The following is a 24,111-nucleotide window of genomic DNA, read 5'->3' as shown; positions in this document are numbered from 1 at the left end:
TCTGGGAAATATAAAGGTTGTTAAAAAGATCCAAATTATTTCTGTTTACAAAAGCTAAATGCAGGAGTGCCAGTGTTAATGTAGCCTTACCTGCTCTGGGAGTGGAACACTTTGCTAATTGTTTCCAAACTGGTTAATCATATTTTTCCCATGGAATAGTAAATATCAGCTATGTAATGAAGCAGATTTTGTATGGCAGAGCTGTAATATAATATTAAAAGGGTCATTTTTGTACAGTAAAGTAAGAGAAAACTGGAAGCCTGTGACCTGGTGATTTAGTGTTTCCTGTCTGTGGTATATATTTGTAGCATACCCAGAGTACTACTAAAGCTGCGAGTGGTGAGCACACAGACTACAATGTACAATAATTTTTACTTTGTCGTGAAAATAGTTCTCTGACTTACTACATGGATCTTCCATATTATCACGGAGGCATAAGTACGCAAACTGGTGAAAATCTTCTGCTGCGTAATGGAAAGAATGGAAGTTACCTGCTGAGGGACAGTGAATCGGTCTCTGGAGCCCTATGTCTCTGCATCTTGTAAGTTTAAAGTTCCATGACGGGTCAATTAATTGGGAGGTACATTAACAAAATCTGTATAATAAAAATAAACAAAATATAACAGTTATTTTAACCATGCTAGCATTGCCATCTTTGTACGCTGTAAAATATTATTAATTGCCCATCTGTGTCCTACTCTAATACTAACTTATCAATAAAATGGTGTACTGTGCCAGACTTAGGAAAATGTAAATAAAGGCAATACTATTTGTTGGCTATCTAGAATAATGGTGTACATGTTTATGCAGGTCTCAGGCCACCTTTGCAGGCTATATAAGCTGTCATCTTTGCATTGTACTGCATACTTTTGTTTGATTTTGATTACAAAAAAAATTAAGAGGGTGATAAATGGCCACTGAAGAATCATGGTTCTCTCATTTGGGTGGCTGATATCCTGTCCGAGGGAATGGAGGCTGTTTTTTCAATCAACACCTTACATTTTTGAAAAACCTCCTGAGGTTTAGTAGGAATTTATACCATGTGTAGTGTCACAAAAATAATTTTTTGTGTGGTTTCGGGTTCACTAAATGTTATTGTCATCCTTGTGAAATTGAAAAAGCACCTTTTCACTTGCAATCCAGATGACCAGAATTTTATTAATACAAAAGGCACTGTATATCATGGGCTTGGTGGTGCAAGGAGATAAGTATACCCTCTCCAGTCTCACCATAGAAAAATATTGCATAACGTGGCACAAACTGATGCTGTTCCCATTTGCTGCATGCAAAACAGTTGTAGATTAGAATGCATTGTATTTAAAATGTGACTATTTCTGCAAAAATGTTTAGCTGCTCAGAATAAATTTGGCATGCCTCTATTCCATTCTTGTGAGAAAAGGGGACACATGCAGAAGCTGCCCTCCTTGGGATCTTCAGGGTACTTAATACATTTGTGTCATTGACACACAACAATAGACAGTTGGCATGTGAATCTAACATGGAAATATAATATTTAGTTCTTTGCAATTTGTTTAAGAAGAAAAGCCAAACTGTCTGCTAATTTCAACCAATTTTAACTTTTTGTGAATGCAAACACAATCAGATCGGTTCAGCCCAACGCCATTTTCCATATAGATTTACAAATGAGTAAATATCTAAAATGCAGAAGATGGACAGGCTCTGGGTGGCAAGATTTATGCTAGGTGCATTATCAAACCCATTTTCTTCTCTTCAGTATAGATTCAGATTGACTTCAGTACAACCAGCCCGCCCTCCCATAGTTGTATTGAATTTAAGCCAGTTCCTGCTGAATTGGATGAATTTCGATCTGCCTATGGCTGGCTTAATTTCAATGCATCTATTGGCAAGCTGGTTGTACTGAAGATGATCTTACATAGTTACTCAGTTGGTAAGGTTTAAAAAATACACCAGTCCATCCAGCTCAACCTATGGTGTGTGTGTGTGTGTGTACGTCAATAGTACATTGTATACCCCTGTATGTTGTGATCGTTAAGGTGCCCATCTAATAGTTTTTTGAAACTATCGATAAGAAGTCACTGTATCCAGTGATGAAGTGTGTCAGAGGGCGGAGCCACGCGATGCCAGTACACCTGATAGGAGACAAATGGCCATTCTATTCTCTCCACAATATGAATGTTTCCATGTAAAAGGACATTTCTAGATATTGTCTAACCTATCTGTTGTAGTCAGTGCACTGGATTGGAGAGTGCACTCTCCTTGTGAGTACATTTTAATAGTGTTTTAAATAAAGTATTCCCTTATTTTGATGTACTACACCAGTTTTATTGGTTCTATCCCTGGCTGAGCTTTGGAGGCTGTAAGAGTGAGGAGTTTGACTTAACCTGAGGTCTGCTAATTGTCTCCTGGAGAGCTTCTGCAGTGATTACACCTAGTGATCTGGGAAGGCTTGTGCTGAGCTTACCTTTATGGGGTCTCCAGATGAGGTAAGAGACAGCTTGAACAGGTGGTGGAGCACAGAGGTGATCACTATCAGGCACTGCAGTCTAAGAGAGCATGTGTGTTTAGATTTACAGTAGAACACAGTGAAACAGAAAATTATATTAGGAGTGGATGGTGATTTGGCATAGCACCATGTGTGTGTTAAATAGAGTGCACAGAGGTGGACTGTCATATACGCACTCTTCTAATATGCACATTTTTTTTGTATTTATATGCACTTATTAATTGTAATATACAGTATCTCGCAAATAGTGAGTACACCCCTTACATTTTTGTAAATATTGTATTATATCTTTTGTTGTGACAACACTGAAGAAATTACACTTTGCTACAATGTAAAGTAGTGAGTGTACAGCTTGTATAACAGTGTAAATTTGCTGTCCCCTCAAAATAACTCAACACACAGCCATTAATGTCTAAACCGCTGGCAACAAAAGTGAGTACACCCCTCAGTGCAAATGGCCAAATTGGGCCCAAAGTGTCAATATTTTGTGTGGCCACCATTATTTTCTAGCACTGCCTTAACCCTCTTGGGCATGGAGTTCAACAGAGAATCACAGGTTGCCACTGGAGTCCTCTTCCACTCCTCCATGACGACATCACAGAGGTGGTGGATGTTAGAGACCTTGCACTCCTCCACTTTCCATTTGAGGATGCCCCTCAGATGCTCAATAGGGTTTCGGTCTGAAGACATGCTTGGCCAGTCCATCATCTTTACCCTCAGCTTCTTTAGCAAGGCGGTAGTCGTCTTTGAGGTGTGTTTGGGTTCGTTATCATGTTGGAAAACTGCCCTTTGGCCCAGTCTCCGAATGGAGGGGACCATGCTCTGCTTCAGTATGTCACAGTACATGTTGGCATTCATGGTTCCTTCAATAAACTGTAGCTCTCCAGTGCCGGCAGCCCCAGACCATGACACTCCCACCACCATGCTTGACTGTAGGCAAGACACACTTGTCTTTGTACTCCTTAACTGGCTACCGCCACATACACTTGACGCCATCTGAACCAAATAAGTTTATGTTGGTCTCATCAAACCACAGGACATGGTTCCAGTAATCCATGTCCTTAGTCTGCTTTTCTTCAGCAAACTGTTTGCAGGCTTTCTTGTGCATCAGCTTTAGAAGAGTCTTCCATCTGGGATGACAGCCATGCAGACCAATTTGATACAGTGTGCGGCGTATGGTCTGAGCACTGACAGGCTGACCCCCCACCCCTTCAACTTCTGCAGCAATGCTGGCAGCACTCATACGCCAAATTTAACACACCTGCTCCTCATTCACACCTGAGACCTCCTAACACTAAAAACACATGACACCGGGGAGGAAAAATGGCTAGAGGGGCCCAATTTGGACATTTCCACTTAGGGTGTACTCACTTCTGTTGCCAGCAGTTTAGACATTAATGGCTGTGTGTTGAGTTATTTCGAGGGGACAGCAAATTTACACTGTTATACAAGCTGTACATTCACTACTTTACATTATAGCAAAGTGTCATTTCTTCAGTGTTGTCACATGAAAAGATATAATAAAGTATTTACAAAAATGTGAGGGGTGTATTCACTTTTGTGAGATACTGTATATTTGTTTATGTGTTGAAGTTTAGATTTGCCTATTACTGATTATAGGTACGATATTAATTGTTTGTTTGTGCTGCACATTGTTTTGATTTCAATTTATTTATCAATCGACTTTGGTATAACCAGCCTGTAGGGTTTTTCTTTTGCAATCATTGCCGGTGGCTATAGCCACCAAGAGTGATCATTGTATTCTGAAGGCTGGAAAACCTCCCACCCTCAAAATACAATAGTGCAGGGGAAGGGATATCAACCAGTTTTCTTTCTTTCAACCCAGTAATAGTCATTTTCCAGGCTAATAGGCAAAGGATTGTTAAAAATGGGGGCTGTGAACTGCCCTAAGGAACACGAAATAAAGCAAAAAAATAACCTTTTTTAAATTCATTTTGGCAAGAAGCAGCAATTTTAGCAATGCTTAAAGTCAAACTTTAAAATGCCCGAAAATTGCTAATTAACCTGCCTTGGTTGTGCCCGTATCCTGCCTGTGAAGTGGCCCATCTATGCGATATAAACATCCTGCTGTTTATAGCAACACTGACATTTACAAACAAGAAAGTGTGTTTAACCACTTGACCTCAAGAAGTCAAGTTTCATGACCAGAGCATTTTGCTATTCAGCAGTACTATTTTAACAGGCAATTGCGTGGTCATGCAACACCATACGCAAATGAACTGATCATTTTATTTTTCACACAAATAGAGCTTTCTTTTAGTGGTATTTGATCACCACTTGAATATTTATTATATAAATGAAAAAATATTGAATATTTTGGGAAAAATTATTTTCTACTTCCTGTTATAAAACACATCCATTGAAAAAAAAAATAAGAAAATCTAATTTTTTCATAAATTGAGGCCTAAATGTATTCTGCTACATATGTTTTTGTAAAAAAATAAAAAATAAAACACAATAGGTGTATAATAATTGGTTTGTGTGAAAGTTATAGCATCTACAAACTATGGTACATATACTGGAATTTACACAGCAATAGACACAGAACACAGAACGCTGTGTGTGAATGGACACAGCTGCCAAATTTGTGCTGTGTCCTGTCACAGCACGGGTAGGCAGTCGGTGTGCGCATGCGTGCCACTGAACCCTGAAAAATAAGCCGACATTGGGGTATGTGATTGTGCCTGCACCTGATGTCCACTCGCAGTATATTTATTGTTAACAGTCGGCAGGTGTTTAAATTGCCGGTAAAATACAACTCCCAATGTCTTTTATTCTGATTGCAAACAAAGCAGACTGAGATTGCATTACTCTACAGTATATACTGGATCCTTATCCTAGATGAGGTTCTGATATAGATGTTAATGTGGGATTACACAAAACAAAATGGCAGGGGGGTTCCCCTCCTAATTCATGCAAGACCCTTTGAGTATGTTATTGTAGCACCCTCCTAGGTAGGTGCTAGTGACTTAGTTTTTTGCTTTGTCTGCCTATCAGAGGAGCAGCAGGCAAATCTATATTGCTTTCTGCCTAGCAGAGAGCAGGATCTGTGAGTGAGGTCTGCTCAGTGTGCTTAGTGTGTGATTCATTAAATCTAGAGGAGTGTTTCACTATGGTCCAATAGGGAGGCATGTTGGACAGTGGGAGGAAACCTGACCAATGGATACATACTGTAGGCTTTGATACAGTCCTAGTGATTTGTAGAGACAGGCTGTCTCAGTGCATTCTGGGATACTGTATAAAAGCCAGAAGCACATGCGCTGCGGGGTCTTTGGCTGGTGAACAGAGTACCAGGGAGGGTGGCGGCTGCCTCCTAATCTGTAGTGATGGCACGTGGTCGCAGGCGGTCAGCCTGGGGACCAGAGGAACGGAACTGAACCCAGAGGTCCAGGAGAGCTGACTGAGGGGGAGAGACACTGAAGACCCTACAAAAACAGTATCGTGAGTACAGAGGATTGTGTTTAGGGGCCTGACCTGAGGGGGGTGTCAGTGTGTCAAGTGAAAGGGGATACTAGGAGAGTAACCTGAAAATAATCTAGTTCATAAAGTCATCTAGATAGAGACTTAATCCAAATTCACCTAGTGGCAGGGTGAAACAGCAGCCTGGCTGCATCGTCAGAAGTAGGAGTCCTCTGCATTGTGAATAGTTGATTTGGAGTATCCCACTATTCCTTTCTCCCATCCCTAATTTAAATAAAACACCCAAAACAACTACATACCCCTGGATTGATCATTGACTGAGCCAAGAAGTAAAGTGTTAGTTTGTGCATGCTGAAATTGCTGATGGTAACCCAGGGGGAGCCAAAAGTGTAATATCTAGCAGTCCTCAAGGGGGCAGTGCTACATTATGAATTGGAAGGGAGATTCCCACATAAAGATAAAAAAAAAAGTGTGATCACCTCAAAAATCCAAACCTTATCAAATCATGCTGCCTAACAGGCTAGAAAAGAAGGTGAGTGTGTGCACCCCCCCCCCCCCCCACCGAACGATACTAGGCCACATGCACTCAACATGGGGGGGTTAACTTGTGTGGGGGACCCCCTGGAAAAGCACCCTGTCTCTATTTTGATAGGAACATGGTTCTCTCCCCCACAAACCTGGCCCGATGATTGTGGGGTCTGAGGGTGGGGGGCTTATCAGAATATAGGAATTTAAAACCCTCTTCAACGATATTCCACCTACTCATTCAAGAAAAGTATAAATAAACACACATGAACAGTTTTAAAGTCTATTAATATTTAAAAAAAAGCCCCACCATGCACTTCCTTCTTTATTAATGTCACCCTTCAATCACATCCACATCACCCATGATGCTCGCTGACACACATCTGTTTCCGCTGCTTCCTGGCCAAATACCAGCTCTGGTTCCTGCCACTTAAATGTAAGGGATGGGGTCTACCTGTTGATGTCATTGTCCAAATATGCACATGATCTTATATAGTCAATGATGTAACCCGGGAGACCCCTTTGTTTTTCATTTTAGTTGCACGGACTAAGGCTGTCATTTGGCCAAGAGAAGTTGCGGGAACAGACATCTGTCTGCTTTTTTTTTTTCTTGCACCGGCATCAGGCAATATGTGTCATAATAATGCACATGAAACCACAAATGTATAAATGCTGAACAAATAATCTGAACTAAAACAATGTTTTTGCAGCCGCATAGCACAGGCTGTCGCAAAGTGCCACCCATGATGCTGTTGTCCTCCTCCTCCCCTGCTGCTATGGATAGTGCGGCCATGAGTGGAGAATGAGACACAGACACCGGCTGCATCCATTGCTACTGGAAGTACCACAAGCTTCCTGAGTAAAAAGGAGCTGTGATTGGCTGCAGCCACAGCCTGAGGGGGAACAACATCCCAACCAAACCCAGGAGCAGAAGGGGGCTAATGGGGGGGGGATGTAGTCCCCAAGTGGGCCTGGCTCAGCAATGAAGATATGTGGTACTACAGGTGCTTGGGGAGAGAGGAGACAGAAAAAAGTCGGAAGGGGTGAGAGGCGGCAGAGGACTGGGAGCAAGTCCATTGTGCCTGGATCAGTTAATTCCTGTAATCCAGAGATTGTCATGGATAGAATGAGGAGTGCCGAGGAGCCTCTAATGCAGTCCTCCCATGGTCCGGTTCCAGGGGGTGATCAGCAGTCGGGGGCATCCCTATAGGGTCCTAGAAGGAGATCAGATCCTGTGGTCGGTGCCCGCACAGTCCAGGCTGGGAGGAATGGTTTGTAGAGTGGCCCTGCTCATACGGATCGGTGCCCCTGTAGGAAGGGTGCCCGTAGGCACATGCCTACAGTGTCTAATGGGAAATCCAGCTGATTTAGTCACTCCCTCAAGCTGCTAATTGCCTCCTACCAAAATGCCACTGCCATCACTGTATCAATGTCATCTTGACAAAGCATTCTGAATTTAGATTGCAACCCACAACATACCTACTTGTCAGCCTGCATAGGTCATATCCAGTGTGAAGTATAAAGTATCCATCAGCAGACTAAGGTGGTATTATCACAAGATCAGTCTTCTGTGAGTTTGCAAATCACCATGATTGAGAACTCTAGGCTGCATAGGATGTGAGTTTTACTGTTCACCAGGCTAGAGGTTACATTTCTCTAACACATTTTGAAAGTAAGCATCTATAAAAATATTATCTATAAACAGATGTAAAAGCTATCAATAAAATGGGTGCTTGGCAGTCATAGTCCCCTTCTGGGCAGATAATGCACCCTTATCGTGACTCTGTGTGCCGGTTAATTTATATTCGGGAGATATCCTGAGTATACAGAAGTGACCCGCAGATTAAACATGCAGTTGGAAGAATCTACATATTGCAGTTGGTTATTCACATGTGTGTCAGACATGGCAAACTGAACATGAGAATGCTGCTGGAGGAGATTTTGCACAAACTCCCAAATCAGTATAGAAATAAATTTAATTGGGAGAGATAAAAATACTTTTTTTTTTGCAGTCTTTCTAGGCAATTTACTTTATCTTGTAAGGCCTCTTTTTCTCGTTCCTACGAGATCACTTTGGTATATTAGTCAGTTATTTCCTAATTAACAAGATGTCTCTAACTTATTGGCCAGTGTTTCAAAGTTTTCCCTGGATGGTAATGTTTTAAGCAAAGCCACTAATGCTTGCTCACCTGGTGAGGCAGGTACATAGTCTTCCAGGCCAGTGTGATGCAAGAAGTGCTGTGTCACGTACCTGTCAGCGGAGCTCGAAATTATGACAGTGGCCTCTTGCACAATTCTCATCCAAGCACCCCTGGCGGTGGAGACAGGTACTGCTAGGAAAGGGGAAGAGCGCAGGTACCAGGAAGTTGGTACAGCGAGCTTGGACTTGGAGATGCTGAGGTGGGATGAGCAAAAGCCAGGAGTCAGATCACAAGCCAGGTAACAGCCAGGCAGATAGGTACAGTATTCTAGGCAGAGTCCAGGTCAGAGATAGGCAGGAATCAGCAACATGCTGGCAGTGAAGTACAAAATCAGCAGGCAGAATGTTAGTCAGAAGTCAAGGCCTAGGTTGGTAACATGAATCAGTAGCAGACATAAGTGGGCAGGGGTAATCCAAAGAATAGTCAGACGGAGCCGGGTCAGTAACAGGATCAATCAGGCTTTCCGAAAAAACAAGTTACAAGGTAAAGCTGGAGACCATCCAGCAAGGATACAAGGCAAACCTCTGGTTCAAATAGGTCGCTGAGCACCGGAATCTATGGCTGTGTCTGTGCATCCTTGCGTGCGCCATTTATACATCTATGCTCACAAGTATGAGCACGAGCACATCTATGGTCATGACCATGAGCATGCGCATGCGCATGAAAAATAGCATGGCTAGCCTTAGGTTCCTAACATGCTGGTCCCAGTGCCTGTGTCCGCCATCACAAAGAAAGGGGGGAATCTGCTGCAGGGGAACCAATTTAACTGTCCTCTGAGCCTCACACTAGCAATAGGGTAAGTAAGCGAAGAAGACTCAGAGAGAGGTTTCTCAGCAGAGATATAGGATATTGAGGTTACTTAGAAACAATTTGTTGTTTTTAGGCTCCAGTGTCTAGCAGTGGAGGGAATTCTCTGTTCTAGCTGGGGTAGTCTGTGTGTCACACGAGGAGGCTGCATGCACCATCTTACCCATTGCTGGTGTTGACATGCATGGTTCGGGTCTGTAGCTGTGGGAATGCCTGCTGTAAAATGGCCTTTGGTCTTATGCTTATGTGGCATTCCACATCGGAGTGCCATTAAGCCTATTATAACTGTGTTCACCCTTCTATGTCAAAGCTATGCCCAGTGTGAGTTTAACTGTGAATATGGGGCTAGAAACTGAATTTCAATTAAAGCATAAGGTAAGGCCATTTTTCCCCTCTAATGATCCAACAAAGCTTTTCTCTATGTTGCTATTATTTTGTAAGGTTTTAAATATTTACCCATAGTTTCACTTTAAAAGGGATTGCTACAGACTTCAGATATAATCTTCCTTCCAACATCAGAGTTTATAATACACTGCTCAGCCCACATGCAGCTGCATGTGGTTTCCCTGATGATCTCTCAGAAGAAAAAGGACAAAATGAGAAGGAAAGTTACCTTTAATGGAAATGAGAAATCAGGGGAGACAAAGAACTAATTTTTTTACTAAGACTATTTAGTGTAAAGTACCTCATCTTCACTGTCCAATTTCTTCTGACAAATAGTGAATCTTCCTGCGACTGTGGGTGCACTGAGCAACAGACAGCTGATGAATTAAAAATTCTACTCTTGTTAATATTTTCTCCAAGTATATTTTAGGGAAGATGAATATTAGGATAGGTGTGTGTGTGTGTGTAACACTATTATCGTCCTTAAAGATAATCTATGGTATTTATAGATATATATATATTTCATATAGAAAGTGTGCTACATATGTACAAAATCAATAGTGGTACCTTCGTCCTATAATATCAAATACACGATAGAACATAGGATTGAGGCACCAGGACTTTTATGGTACGGTATGAATGAACTACACAGTACTTCTATTTAAAATTCCAAGTATTTATTACAACATTTCAGATTAAAAACACATCCATACAATGGATAGGAATGATGCAAATATACACTTTGATAGTCCAACAAAAAATATATACCGTAATAACAATGCAATTCTGTCAGAGCCTGACTTCCTCTAATACCAGATTAGACAGTGGATGAGGTGTCCAAGATATGGAAAGCCTCAATCGGTGTAGTTCAAATCTTACACTCTACATGTTTTGCAGGGTATCCACTTCTTCAGGAGTTGTTTTAAAGAGGATCTATGAAAAGAAATATAGACAAAAAACAACAATAATATGCAAGAAAATTAATTATGAAAACATAACAAAACCTGTATATAGCCCCATACACACGTACCGATTGTAGGCCGTAAATGTTCGGCCAACGTCCGATAGGCCGATTGTCGGCTTGTTAGTATGATGCTTCCGAGAACCGACTGCGACTTTTCGGCCGAACAAAATCTGGTCTGCATGCTATAAAATTTTTGTTGGCCGTCACCAGAACGGCCGATTGTTCGTCAGTCAGTACAGATTTCGGCCGACAAAAGCCAGATGAGCAAGACTGGGAATGCTCAGAGAAGAAAAAACACACGGAAAGTTAACCATCACATGACATCACTTCTGAAGTTGTTTGTTGTTGGACGACAAAATTCGTGTGCAGTCTTGAGCACTTTTCAACCAACACGACAGCACTGGAAAAAGACGGCCGATCGTTCGGCCGACAATCGGTACGTGTGTACGGGGCTTATGTACTGAATATGCAATATACATATACATTGATAGTAAATTGCTGAAAAACAACTATATGTGCAAAAGCAAAAACTAAAATATAATATGCCCTGAAGGTAGTCTCAAGCTATACCAAAGAGCCATATAGACGCAACAAAACCATACTCGCCAAATGTCCACATCAACAGGCACATGGGACCACGGCGCCAATTGACTATCAAAGTGTATATTTGCATCATTCCTATCCATTGTATGGATGTGTTTTTAATCTGAAATGTTGTAATAAATACATGGAATTTTAAAAAGAAGAATTGTGTAGTTCAAGGCATTGCATTTTGAGCAACTGGGCTTTTTAGAAAACGCCAACATGCTTTTCAAGTAATTCAAAAAATAATAATTTTTTATTTGTAAAATAAAGATTCTATAAAAATTCTTAGCATTGATAAAGTCTTTCCCACACTCACTGACTTAGGCCCCTTTCACACTATCCATCCGTCGGACGGACTCGGTTTTTCTCAGCGGGGGATCGATTCGTCGATACCCTGCTTAGCAGGAGAATGACAGCTGTTCTCCGTGCTGTGTGCGGAGACACAGCTGTCAGTTCCCCATACATCTATACGGGGGAATCGGATGGGAACGGACCGCCGGTCCGTTCTCATCCGATCCCATCCGATCCAATCCGCTGGACGGATTGGATCTGTTCAGATTTGACAGATCGGATCGGATGTCAGCGGACATGTCTCCGCTGACATCCGATGCCCCATAGGGATGCATAGGGGACCGTTCAGATCCGTCAAAAAAAACGGACAGGCGGATCTGAACGGTCTGCCTGTGTGAAAGAGCCCTTGGGTGTCAATCAGTTTCAACATAATGAATTGTGGCAATGTGAAGCTGGGGCCCATCTGGCTTCTGTCACTCATAAATGGGCATACATTTGTCCTATACTGATATAAATTTGATATGATGCATTAACTAATACTAATAAATACAGCATTTCCCAAGAACATTCCCAAATTGTAGAAGATTTTCAGTGCAAACCCTAACATTCTCTTATCTATCTATTTAATACATTATTTTCTGTTTTTCTTCCATTGATAGGTGTGGAAGAATAATCTATACATACAGAGTTTTTCAAAACGATCATGGTCATTACAAGATTCAGGTAGGGTATTCCATTAAAGATTCTATTTTAAACCATAAATATGCTAATATTTAAAGGGCTCCAGTAGAATAGTCTCAAAACATTTGCTTTAGTGGGTTTTATAAAGTAACATTGGCATCTTCAGAAGGTGAGCTCAGCAATTGTACCTTCCATTTATTTCTTATCACAGGTTTCTTTAAAGCTACCCCTACTGCAGGAACAGCCTATTTCTGTGCATACATTATTCATACCTGGTCGATCCCTTTGGAAGCAGAAAATCACTGCAGTAGACATCGATATTACAGTGATCCTCGCTATTTTCTGGGTCCTGTGTGGAGCGGCTGCCTTGCTGCAGAGTTGTTATAGGGGTCACTTGCTCAACATGGAGGTGGTAATATCCTGTTATGGGGGTGTTTGTCTGCAGCAGGGGCTGGAGCACTTGTCAGGATAGGATAGAAGAAATATGCCATTATATTTTTTTGGACGAAAATCTGCTGCCCTCTGCCAGAAAGTTGTCAATGAGAAGAAAGTTTACCTTCCAACATGACAATGCCCCAAAGCACACAGCAAAAATGACCACATAGTGGTTAGTGGAGAAAAAGGTAAATGTCCTTGCATGGCCTAGTCAGAGCCCAGACTTAAAGTGGAGTTCCAGACATTTTTGTGTTTATTAAAAGTCAGCAGCTACAAAAAGTGTAGCTACTGACTTTTAATAAACACAAACACACACAACCCTTTGTCCCACAGTCAAGGGATGTGGCCGGTGGGAGCCTCTGTTCTCTCCCTCTTCTCCCCGTGGCGACAGCATCACTAGTGTGGGCAACTGGCTGTGACAGCTTGAGGCTCCACAGCCGGGTGGCCACTGGATATGCGTGAGTCGGGCTACACCTCCTGAGTGGACGGGCAATCTTCTGGGACCTGTGACGTGTCCCAGAAGATTGCAGGGAGGGAGGGGGAGAGGAGAACTTCTACTCAAGCTGCCTAGACGGCCCGAGTGGAATTGGGAGCGGGTACCTGTAAAAAAACTAGGTAGCCGCTCCCACCCAAAAAAAATGACATGCCAAATGTGGCATGTCAGGAGGCCTTAAAGCAGAAGTTTCACTTTTGGGTTCCACTTGCGCTTTAAACCCCATTGAAAATCTGTGGAATGACTTCAAAACTACAATCAAATTTACTGAACTTCAGCAGTTCTGCAAAGAAAAGTGGGCAAAAATTGCAAAGTCTAGATGTGCAAAGTTAGTAGAGACATATCCTAACAGGCTGGAATAAAAGCAAAAGGTGGTTCAAAAAAATGCTGACATAAGAGGGGTGATCCTTTCTCCAACTCAGTGATTCTGTTTTTTAATTTTTTTTTAAATTTGTTTCTGACATGTTGGTGTTATATCTTTTACTTAGATGTTATAAGTTGCACAAGTAAATATAGCTGGATAAAACAAAAACTGTGCCTGTCTTAATTTCAGGCTGCTAAGCAACAACATTTGATTTTTTTTAAGTTTTGTAAAGTTTTTCTATACCCACTGTATTCAGAAAAATGCAAGACATTTTCTGAATGGCACCTGTGTCAAGAGGGTGACTCCAGTGGTTTTCATGCAGCAGGGCAGCCACTCAGCATAAATATTGCCTTTTCATGTCATTTTACTTAGCTCATATTTTTCCACTTATATTTCATAAAGCAGTAAATGTGACATTCACAAAACATTCACTGCAGACACATCTCCCAGATGCATGTTTGAAATTACTGTGACCGATTTATCTGCAATGAATGTTTTGTAGATGTATAATTAAGTCCCGGTTCACACTATCGCAGTACAGGAAACTGCATGTGATTTGGACAGGAATCACACTGAATTCCTGTTCAAGCCACATGCAATTCTGTGCAGTGCGATTTGAGCCATTTATTTTGTAAGGCTCAAATGGCACTGCAAATCACACTGAGCCTGCTGGAAAGGTGCAGGCACTTTTTTTTTGCACTGGAATCGGATCACCTAGGTGTCCACATGCATGCAACCTAATGCAGCCAACTGCACTATGTTTTGTGAACCGTTTAGCATTGACACCCACTACGGTTCGATTGTGATGCCGTGTGGGAAACAAACAGGAATGGCTGCAAATCCTGCACCACATCAGTGTGAATGAGGTTTTATTTCTTTAACCACTTCTGGACCGGAAGGTTTTCCCCCTTTATGACCAGGCCATTTTTTGTGAAACGGCACTGCGATACTTTAACTGACAATTGCGCGGTTTTGCGACGCAAATAAAATTGGTGTCCTTCCCCCCCCCCCCCCCCCACAAATAGAGGTTTCTTTTGGTGGTATTTGATCACCTGTGTGATTTTTTTTTTGCTCTATAAACAAAAAAAAGAGCGACAATTCTAAAAAAAAAAAAAAAAAAAACTGAATTTTTGTAAAATTTTACCAATGGGGTATTGACTTCCTCTCCACAGGAGTAGCTAGTACCCCATTGGTGAAGACTGTATGAGTGGGCGGCGACTGTCGGAGGGCGTAAGAGAAAACTGAATTTTTGTAAAATCTTACCATAAAATTCCTTTCTCGGAGTCCTCCGACAGTCGCCGCCCACTCATACAGTCTTCACCAATGGGGTACTAGCTACTCCTGTGGAGAGAAAGTCAATACCCCATTGGTGAAGAGTGGGCAGAAGAAAAAAAATGTAAAAATCAAATTTTTTTATTATTTTAGGCCAATTTGTATTCTACTACATATTTTTGATAAAAAAAAATCCCAATAAGTGTATATTGATTGGTTTGCACATAAATGAATTGCATCTACAACTAGGGGAAAGATTTATGTCATTTTTATTATTATTATTTTTTTTTTTTACTAGTAATGGCAGTGATCGGCGATTTTTAGCAGGACTGTGAAATTGCGGCGGACAGATCGGGCACCTAACTGACAATTTTGACACTTTAGGGGGGACCAGTGATATTACTACAGCAATCAGTGCTAAAAATATGCACTGTTACTGTACTAATAACACTGGCAGGGAAGGGGTTAACACCAGGGGCGATCAAAGGGTTAAATGTGTCCCTCGGAGGTGTTTTCTCACTGTGGGGGGGATGTATTTACTGAATGAACAAAAAGACCTGAGTTCCTAAGTAAGAGGAACACAGAAGCCCTGTGTTCATTACTGGCAGAACAGCAGTCTGCCGTGTTTACAACGGACCACCGGTCTGTCTCCACGGGGAACAATCGCGGGTGCCCGGCAGCTATCGCGGCCGCCGGACCTACTGATTGGCGCACCCCCTGTGGTGAATAGGCATGCGCGCGCCCCCGCTCGCAGGTCTGCGAAGCGACGTACAGTTACGTCGTTTTGCGGGACAGAGCCGACCTGCCGTAGTATATGAACTTTTTAAAAGGCACATTACTAAATCAGCAAACTGAACATTTTTTTTATATATTTGCAAAATTATAAAATTGTCACTAAGCCAAAAAGGGGTGTGGCCTTATTGTGAGCATGTAAAATAGTATTATCTGAAAATACCTACTAACAAAAACTTTAGTGAAATAATTCACATTTCCTAAAAATTAGGTGATTTATTAAGGGTTGCTGTAAATGCTGACTATTTACTAGAAGGTCCAATGTTATCACAATCAAGGTAGGTTCATTTATGTGATCTACAATTTCAAATTGTGGCTGGTGTTTTTTTCTTACTTAGACAGCTGAAGGTGTAGAAGAAAAATACTTCCCCAAACTAAAGGACCTCATCACTTATTATGAAAACCCTAACAAAGGGTTGATGCATTCCCTGAGCTTCCCTGTAAACAAGAATGAAGCTGAGAAAACTCAAATCCAGGTTAAAGGATCGATCAAGCGCATCATTTTACTAGAAGATACATATGCGGGTATGTCATTATGAGAGTACAAAACTGGTGCCCATTCCAGGTTTTCGATGAAGGCTTTTGCTGCCTTTGATGTTGTTTATGGTAAACAGTCATTGTTCACTGAAGGACTAAAGGTACTGCATTATGTGTTTCCCATAAGTATGAAGCCAAGAAAAACTGGGCCCTAAATAATACTTACCAACACATTTTATTGTTTTTTTTTTTTTACAAACCTGTACCTTTTCCAGAGGCTTTATCTGTATGTGGTAGACATCACCTCATGAACCTTTCGGGCAAGACTGGGTTAATTATTATCAGGCCACAAGGCCTAGTCATTGTATTGCACATTATCACCTTTATTTATTTTTTCTCCACGTTTTTCACTGCATTTTTGGTAGGATGGTAGGGTGTGGGTTTTCGGGCCTGCCCTGAAGTCTAGGGGGGAATGGGTGGCCCTTAGGTTCCTTTTTCCCATAACTGTGGTGGGTTTTCTTCGGGAGAGCTCCTTACCTAGTAATCTGTGGTTGACTTCGGCTAGCCACCAGGAGAGGGGTCTACCAGGACTTTTGGCTAGGTAAACCAGAGTGCCTTGGCCCTGTCATGAGTCTTACACCCAGGGGGGGGGGGTCAGGGAGGGCCCTACTTTGCAGGAAGGGACCATGGACACACTCTGCACTTTTTTAGTTCACAAGATATTTCATTTTTGCACACTGCACTACAACCCCCCCCCCCCCCCCCAAAAAAAAAAAAAAATTCTGGATGTGCTGAAGGGTTTTACTATATGATTTTCTTTAAGCACTTTTGGGAGTACTGCCATACACTTCCTGTAACAGCTTGTGGCAAGAATCATCAGACCGTGTTAAGTTTCTTCACATCTTTTTTTTAATTCATTTCATTGAACAGTATAGTCTAGTTTGCAACCAAAGAATACATGCAAACTTAAATTTTTCTTCCAAGCACCTGGGAGCCCTATACCTAGGGTGATCGGTTATGCAAATATTTGCATATTTTGCATAAAAAACTTCTTCACTAAAAGCCCTGTCCCCATCACACAAGTTTGCTATTGGTCAGTTACGGTGGATAAAAAAGTCTACACAACCTGTTAAAATGTCAGGTTTCTGTGATGTAAAAAATTTAGACAAATATAAATAATTTCAGAACTTTTCCCACCGTTAATGTGACCTTTTGGGGGGGGGGGGGGTAAGTAAAAACCAAAATCTAAAATAATGTGGTTGCATAAGTGTGCACATGCTTTCCTATAACTTGGGATGTAGTTGTGTTCAGAATAAAGCAATCACATTCAAACTCATGTTAAATAGAAATCCACACACACCTGCCATCATTTAAAGTGCCTCTGATTAACTCCAAATAAAGTTCAGCTGTTCTAGTAGGTCTTTCCTGACATTTTCTTAGTCACATCCTACAGCAAAAGCCCTGGTCCGCAGAGAGATTCCACAGCATCAGAGGGATCTCATTGTTAAAAGGTATCAGTCAGGAGAAGGGTACAAAATAATTTCCAAGGCATTAGATGTACCATGGGACACAGTGAAGACAGTCATCATCAATTGGAGAAAAATATGGCACAACAGTGACATTACCAAAAACTGGACAACCCTCCAAAATTGATGAAAAGATGAGAAGAAAACTGGTCAGGGAGGCTGCCAAGAGGCCTACAGCAACATTAAAGGAACTGCAGGAATATCTGGCAAGTACTAGCTGTGTGGTACATGTGACAACATTTTCCCGTGTTCTTCATGTCTGGGCTATGGGGTAGAGTGGCAAGACGGAAGCCTTTTCTTCCAAAGAAAAAAACATCCAAGCCCAACTAAATTTTGCAAAAACACATCTGAAGTCTCCCAAAAGCATGTGAGAAAATGTGTTCTGGTCTGATGAAACCAACGTTGAACTTTTTGGCCATAATTCCAAAAGATAACAACACTGCACATCACCAAAAGAACACCATACCCACAGTGAAGCATGGTGGTGGCAGCATCATGCTTTGGGACTGTTTTTCTTCAGTTGGAACAGGGGCCTTAGTAAAGGTAGAGGGAATTATGAACAGATCCAAATACCAGTCAATATTGGCAGGAAACCTTCAGGCTTCTGCTAGAAAGCTGAACATGAAGAGGAACTTCATTTGTCAGCATGAAAATGACCCAAACCATTCATTCAAATCAACAAAGGAATGGTTTCACCACATGAAGATTAAAGTTTTGGAGTGGCCCAGCCAAAACCCAGACCTGAATTTGATTGAAAATCTGTGGGGTGATCTGAAGAGGGCTGTGCACAGGAGAATCTGACAGATTTGGAGTGTTTTTGCAAAGAAGAGTGGACAAATATTGCCAGGTCAAGATGTGGCATGCTGATAGACTCATACCCAAAAAGACTGAGTGCTGTTAAAAAAAACAAAAGGTGCTTCAACAAAGTATTAGTTTAAGGGTGTGCACACTTATGCAACCAAATTATTTTAGTTTTTTTATTTTTACTTTCCTCCACCTAAAAGATTTCAGTCTGTTGTGCAACTGAGTTGTACAGTTTATAGGTTGCATTAAAGGTGAAAAAAGTTCTGAAATTATTTATCTTTTTTTTATTTTTTTACATCACAGAAACCTGACATTTTACCAGCGGTGTGTAGACTTTTTTTATATCCACTGACTGCCCATCACACTAAATGATCAATTGAAAGTGTGTTAGGAAGAGAAGAGGCCAGTGCAATAGGCAATTTCAGGAGATGCTTCTGAAATATATCACTGTAAGTAATAGGTTAATTTCTCACATACTACCTTCTCCATAAACACCTCTACCGAAGTATTAGTGCCGGTTCACACATATGTGATGTCAGACATTGCATGTGATTCGCACCACATTGCTGTGCAAATCACATGCGATGTCTGTGTGATGCAAATTCGCATCGCATTGGTGTTCACACCTATGCAATCCGATTCCTGTCTGAACTGACTGTTCACACTGCGATATGCAAACTAATCTGGGGGTGTCGTTAACTTTGTATTGACACTCCCAGCAGTTCGCATATGGCAGTGTGAACTGCCTGCAAGTCGGGTGCGATGCAGGAACCCGCAGTGGATTTGCGCGGTTCCGGCATCGCACCAATGTGAACCGGCACTTACAGTCAATGACTGTAAGCTTTATACCCTTCTGCATTGCTTTCTTGTACCATAACAAGCTCTGTTTATATCTGCACAATTTAGGGTCAACCCCGCCACCATCTCAGCAACATACCTGACTTGGAGAGCTGATCGTAATCCTGAGGCCACACATACAGATAATCCTTTTGCCTTGATTAAAACCACTCAGTATACACTGTTCAGACTATTTATTATCTAGCCTAGATTGCAATTATTTTTTAATACTTCTTTGAAAAGTACTGTTAATACATATTTAGAATATGAAGCAGTGAAAAACTGTTCAGATATATAAAAATATATGTAAAACCTCATGTAAAAATGATGATGATTAACTCCAAGCTAAATGAGGGTTAGTTGCGCTTTTGCTCTTTACTAAGGTTGACTAAACAAATAAAAGAAGAAGACGCAGAGGCCTTGTCCCCTACCTAATGTCTAGGTCTCTGCACACTTGCTTTTATTTTATTGTTCAATAGAAAGGTTTCCCAATCTGAAGACGCCTGCACTGGTGAAGCATACAGTATCTATTTATGTCAAGAATGATCACGAAGAGCATTCTGTGTTAATGCGTCTCTTGACCTCAGCTTTTTTTTTTAGCACTGTGGTGTCATTGCTGTGGATTTATCTGTAAATTCTAAGTAAACCTTACCATTGAACTTGTCTATATAATACAACTGAATGTGTTTTGATGTATGTGTTTTATATCAGTTGATACTGTCACAAATTCAGAGATGTCCTGTGCTCTCTGCATTTGTTATCCCAACGAGACTATTCAGCGTCCCCTGTTCTTACCCAGAACCATAAGTCAATTAGTTCTTATGCTGTGTAAAAGAAAACAGTGGGACTTGTTGAGTAGTTTAGCAAAAGACAATAGGCAGGGCTGACACCACACAACAAAAATGTTGTGTGTTGTAAGCCCACAATAGGAAATTAAGCTCCAAGTGCATTTCTGGTAAAAAAAAAAAAAAAATTAAAAAAGTATTTTTCTGTACTTGCAGGGTCTTTAAAGAGATAAAACATTGGGTAATGTGCATGTATAGCAGAGATGTGCTGTAAATGTGTATTTTTTATTTTACTCAAACATGAACTTTAACCTCCCTGGCGGTATTCCCGAGTGTGGCTTGGGGTTAACTTTCAGTACCAAAAGCGGAAACCCCAAGCCACACTCTGGATTACCCCAGAATGTTACTCACCTTCCCTGCGATCCCCCGCCATCCTCACACACTCTCCCCGCTCTGTGCACAGCCGATTGCCGGCACTTGCCTTCCGGTTCCCTTCCCTGCGAACATTGCAACGCAGGGGGGTGGAACCGGCGGCAAACACAAATGACATGATACAAAGCTGGGATCCTAACGGATTACACTCTGTCATGCCATTTCACCACAGGATTGCACCTGGTGACTTTTCCAGTGCTTTGTGTCTGGAAAAGTTTGAACCACCATGGCATTTAAAAAGTGTTCTTTTTGCAGAAAAGCGCTTTTAGACGAACTGGAAAACAGCGATAATGAAACGGATTCATCATCAGGTACGGAAAGTGACGACAGCGACGATTCTGACGTCTCTTTCTGGCACATAGCTTGTGGAATTTGGGAAGTATATCAAATGATTCTTCAGAATTTCCAACGGAGCGATGTGCCAGAAAGAGACATCAGAATCGTCGCTGTCGTCACTTTCCGCACCTGATGACGAATTTTCCCACGAATTGTTATCGCTCAGTTCTTCAAGTAACTCAGTTTCGCTGTCGTCTAAAAGCGCTTTTGCGCAAAAAGAATGCTTTTTGGACGCCATGGTCGTTCTCTATTTTCCAGGCACAAAAAACTGGAAAAGCACAGGCAGGGCACTGGAAAAGCCACCAGGTGAAATCCTGTGGTGAAATGGCATGATACAGAGTAATCCGTTAGGATCACAACTTTGTATCATGTCATTTAGTGTATTTACATTTTTTAAATTGCCGCCGGTTTCACCCCCCTGCGTCGCAACGCTCGCAGGGAAGGGAACCGGAAGACAGGTGCCGGCATCGGCTGAGCACACAGAGGGGAGGACGGCGGGGGAGGACGGCAGGGGGATCGCAGGGGAAGGTGAGTTTTAAAATGTAGAACAACAGATTTCAATGCAAAAGAATGTACCGCTTTTAGCACAGAAATCTGGACATAATCAGACCGCCAGGGAGGTTAATGATGTGCTGTTTAAAGGATTAATGTTAAAGATTATATAAAGAACAGTGTTATTGGACTTCGGAACTTCCTTATCAAGTAAATCCTTAAGGCTGGGTTCACATTAGTGCGAATTGAATGTTGGTTTCCTCGCATCCAATTCGTAAGACAGGAGAATGTGACCAGCTCTCAATGGAGGCGGTTCACACATCTCCCTGGCGGCTGCGGAGCAGATTGCACAGGGGTCCTGTGTGCCTTTGGCTCCATTTCAGGTCCAAATTCAGGTCAAAGTTTGGGCCTGATTCGTCCCCGAAACAGAGAACAGGGACGCACAAGACCCCCTGTTGTAAGCCGCATCCGATTTAGGTGTGAATCCAGCCTAAAGCAGAAGCTTTTGCTCTAACTAGGTTGCTGGCACACTAGCTATCGAAAGTTAGCCTGGGAGTGGTCTAAATGCCTAATGTATTGTTTGGGTCCATCCGTCCTATAAAAAGTTCTCCTTTTGATTAATAGAACTTGCTATGTGCACCCTCAGCCAGCATTTGAATAGTTAATTTCCAGCTTAAAGCACACGTATCATGCCAGTCAAAAAAATCAATGCATTACTGTGGGAGTAAGGTAAAGTAAGTAAAGTAAGTATTACTGAGGGCAAAAGAAGAGATGTAAGAGATGTGGGGGAGCAGGCAAAGGCTGCTCTGCCAAGGGTAACATCCAGAACCGGGGACCTGCTTACATTTCCTTGTAGGTGGTCCTCCACTAATGCATGAATCTAGGTTTATTGTTTAACAGCACCATTTACACTGTGCACTGATGTCATTTCTCTTTTGCAGAGGTTGATGAAAGAGACTATGTTGAAGTCTTGCCTTCTTGAAATAGAGGTAGGAAAAACTTTTAAAAGGACTTGCAATACTTAAAAAGACTCTGTTGCAGGCCATTCATTTAAACAAAAATCTTCCAATAAGAATATATGTACATTTAATGTATTTTAGGCATTATTATTGTAAAAGCCTCCCCTCTATAGACATCCCAAATTCCTGAGACTGCTGCTGGGCTCCACCATCCTAAAGCCTAGTACACATGCAACGATTATCGGCCGACCGATCGTCCGTCTTTTGTCCAGAGTGGTGTTTTGTTGGTTGGAATGTGCCTAGACTGCACACGAATTTTCTCGCCCGACAAAATTCTACTTCAGAAGTGATGTCATGTGTTGGTTTGTTTTCTTTGTGTTCTTTCTTCTTTGAGCATGCCCAGTCTTGCTCATTAGATTTTTCCCTGTCGAAATCTGTACTGACAGCACGAAAATCGGCCGTGTTTTGACGGCGGACAAAAAATTTATAGCCTGCACACCAGATTTTTTTCGGCCGAAAAGTCGGAGTCTGTTGTCGGAAGCATCATACTAACAAGCCGATTTTCGACGCCTGTGTACGAGGCTTTAGTGTGATGTTAGCAGCTCTAGCAGAGTCAGGGAATCCCTGCATTAGGGAAGGGATAAATGCCAGCCAATTAGCAAATTTGACACTTGCTTCCTGTTTGAATAAATATGCAGAAAATAAAGGGAATCTCCCCAAGGAGAGCAGAGGCAGTAATAAAAACATAAGAGAGTTTCTAACACATCCCCACTCTCCAAAATAAATGTTTTTTTGCTGTATAAATGCTTTGTTCTCTCTGCAGAGGTTTCCCCTTACTCCCTGCCCTGATGGTCACAGAAAACAGGGAAAGTCAAAAGTGTATCCAAAAAGACTGTTTGGGATGATGTTGCTCCTTAAAAAACAACCACCCAGGCTGTGAATATTGGAAGTGACTTGTTTGGAGGTGAATGTTCCAGAGCAGTCATTTTAATACTCCTATTACTACTTGGTGAGACACTGAACTGGAACATGCATGTACACCCAAGTAATCAATTACTCAATAACATAGAAAAGCAAGGGTAGGGATGAGAGCCCTCAAACACGTAAAAAAAGGTTAAGTCTTGGTTCACACTAATGCAATGCGAGGAACGCGCAGGATTTACTGTGTCTCCATGCATCCCATTGCACTCTAAGCAATCGCAGAGCGTCCATGCGATCTGCTGCGGGTGTCAATTTTATCTTAACAACACCCCGAAACAGATGGCAGTACGATTGCCAGAATCACCATTGCATGTGTTTGAACATCCGTGCAATGCGATTTAGGTGCGGGAGAAAAAAAGGGTCCTGTACCATTTTGGTGCGGATGAAATGTGATTTCAGCCATACAAAATGTATGGCTGAAATCGCACTGCACATACATTGCATGTGATGCACACAGGAATGCATTGCAATTCCTGTGCAAATCACATGCAGTGTTTTTCCAGGCACCAGTGTGAACCTAGCCTAAAAGTAGAGGGACTGTGGAAAAAATGTTTAAATGGGGCAAAATAAGATGTTAAGCTTGGGGGAAAGTTTTTTTGTCCATTTTCATCATCTAAAAATAATGAATCCTCTCTGGTTTAGGATTGGTAGGGTACATATCAGGGCAGGCGTTAGGGGGGCAACCTGGGAAACTGCCCAGGGCCCCGAATGTCCAGGGGCCCCGTGTCACTGTCAGCAGCGGGCTCAGGGCTCGAGTCCTGC

The 24,111-nt window shown here is 41.8% G+C and overlaps 1 protein-coding gene across 1 annotated transcript; it reads left to right on the top strand.

Annotated features, from left to right (window-relative positions):
• Positions 1-352: 352 nt before the first annotated feature.
• LOC309545558 (SH2 domain-containing protein 1B-like) lies at positions 353-22,399 on the top strand. Its single transcript, XM_082244768.1, has 4 exons — positions 353-541; positions 12,343-12,406; positions 16,059-16,245; positions 22,351-22,399. Exons 1-4 carry the CDS (start codon positions 408-410, stop codon positions 22,389-22,391), a joined length of 426 nt encoding a protein of 141 aa, XP_082100894.1. The 5' UTR covers positions 353-407; the 3' UTR covers positions 22,392-22,399.
• Positions 22,400-24,111: the final 1,712 nt, after the last annotated feature.

The sequence above is a fragment of the Pelophylax lessonae genome (genome assembly GCF_965119305.1).
Source record: "Pelophylax lessonae genome assembly, chromosome: 2".
NCBI lineage: Eukaryota > Metazoa > Chordata > Amphibia > Anura > Ranidae > Pelophylax > Pelophylax lessonae.
This window is presented reverse-complemented; position numbering and strand designations above follow the sequence as displayed.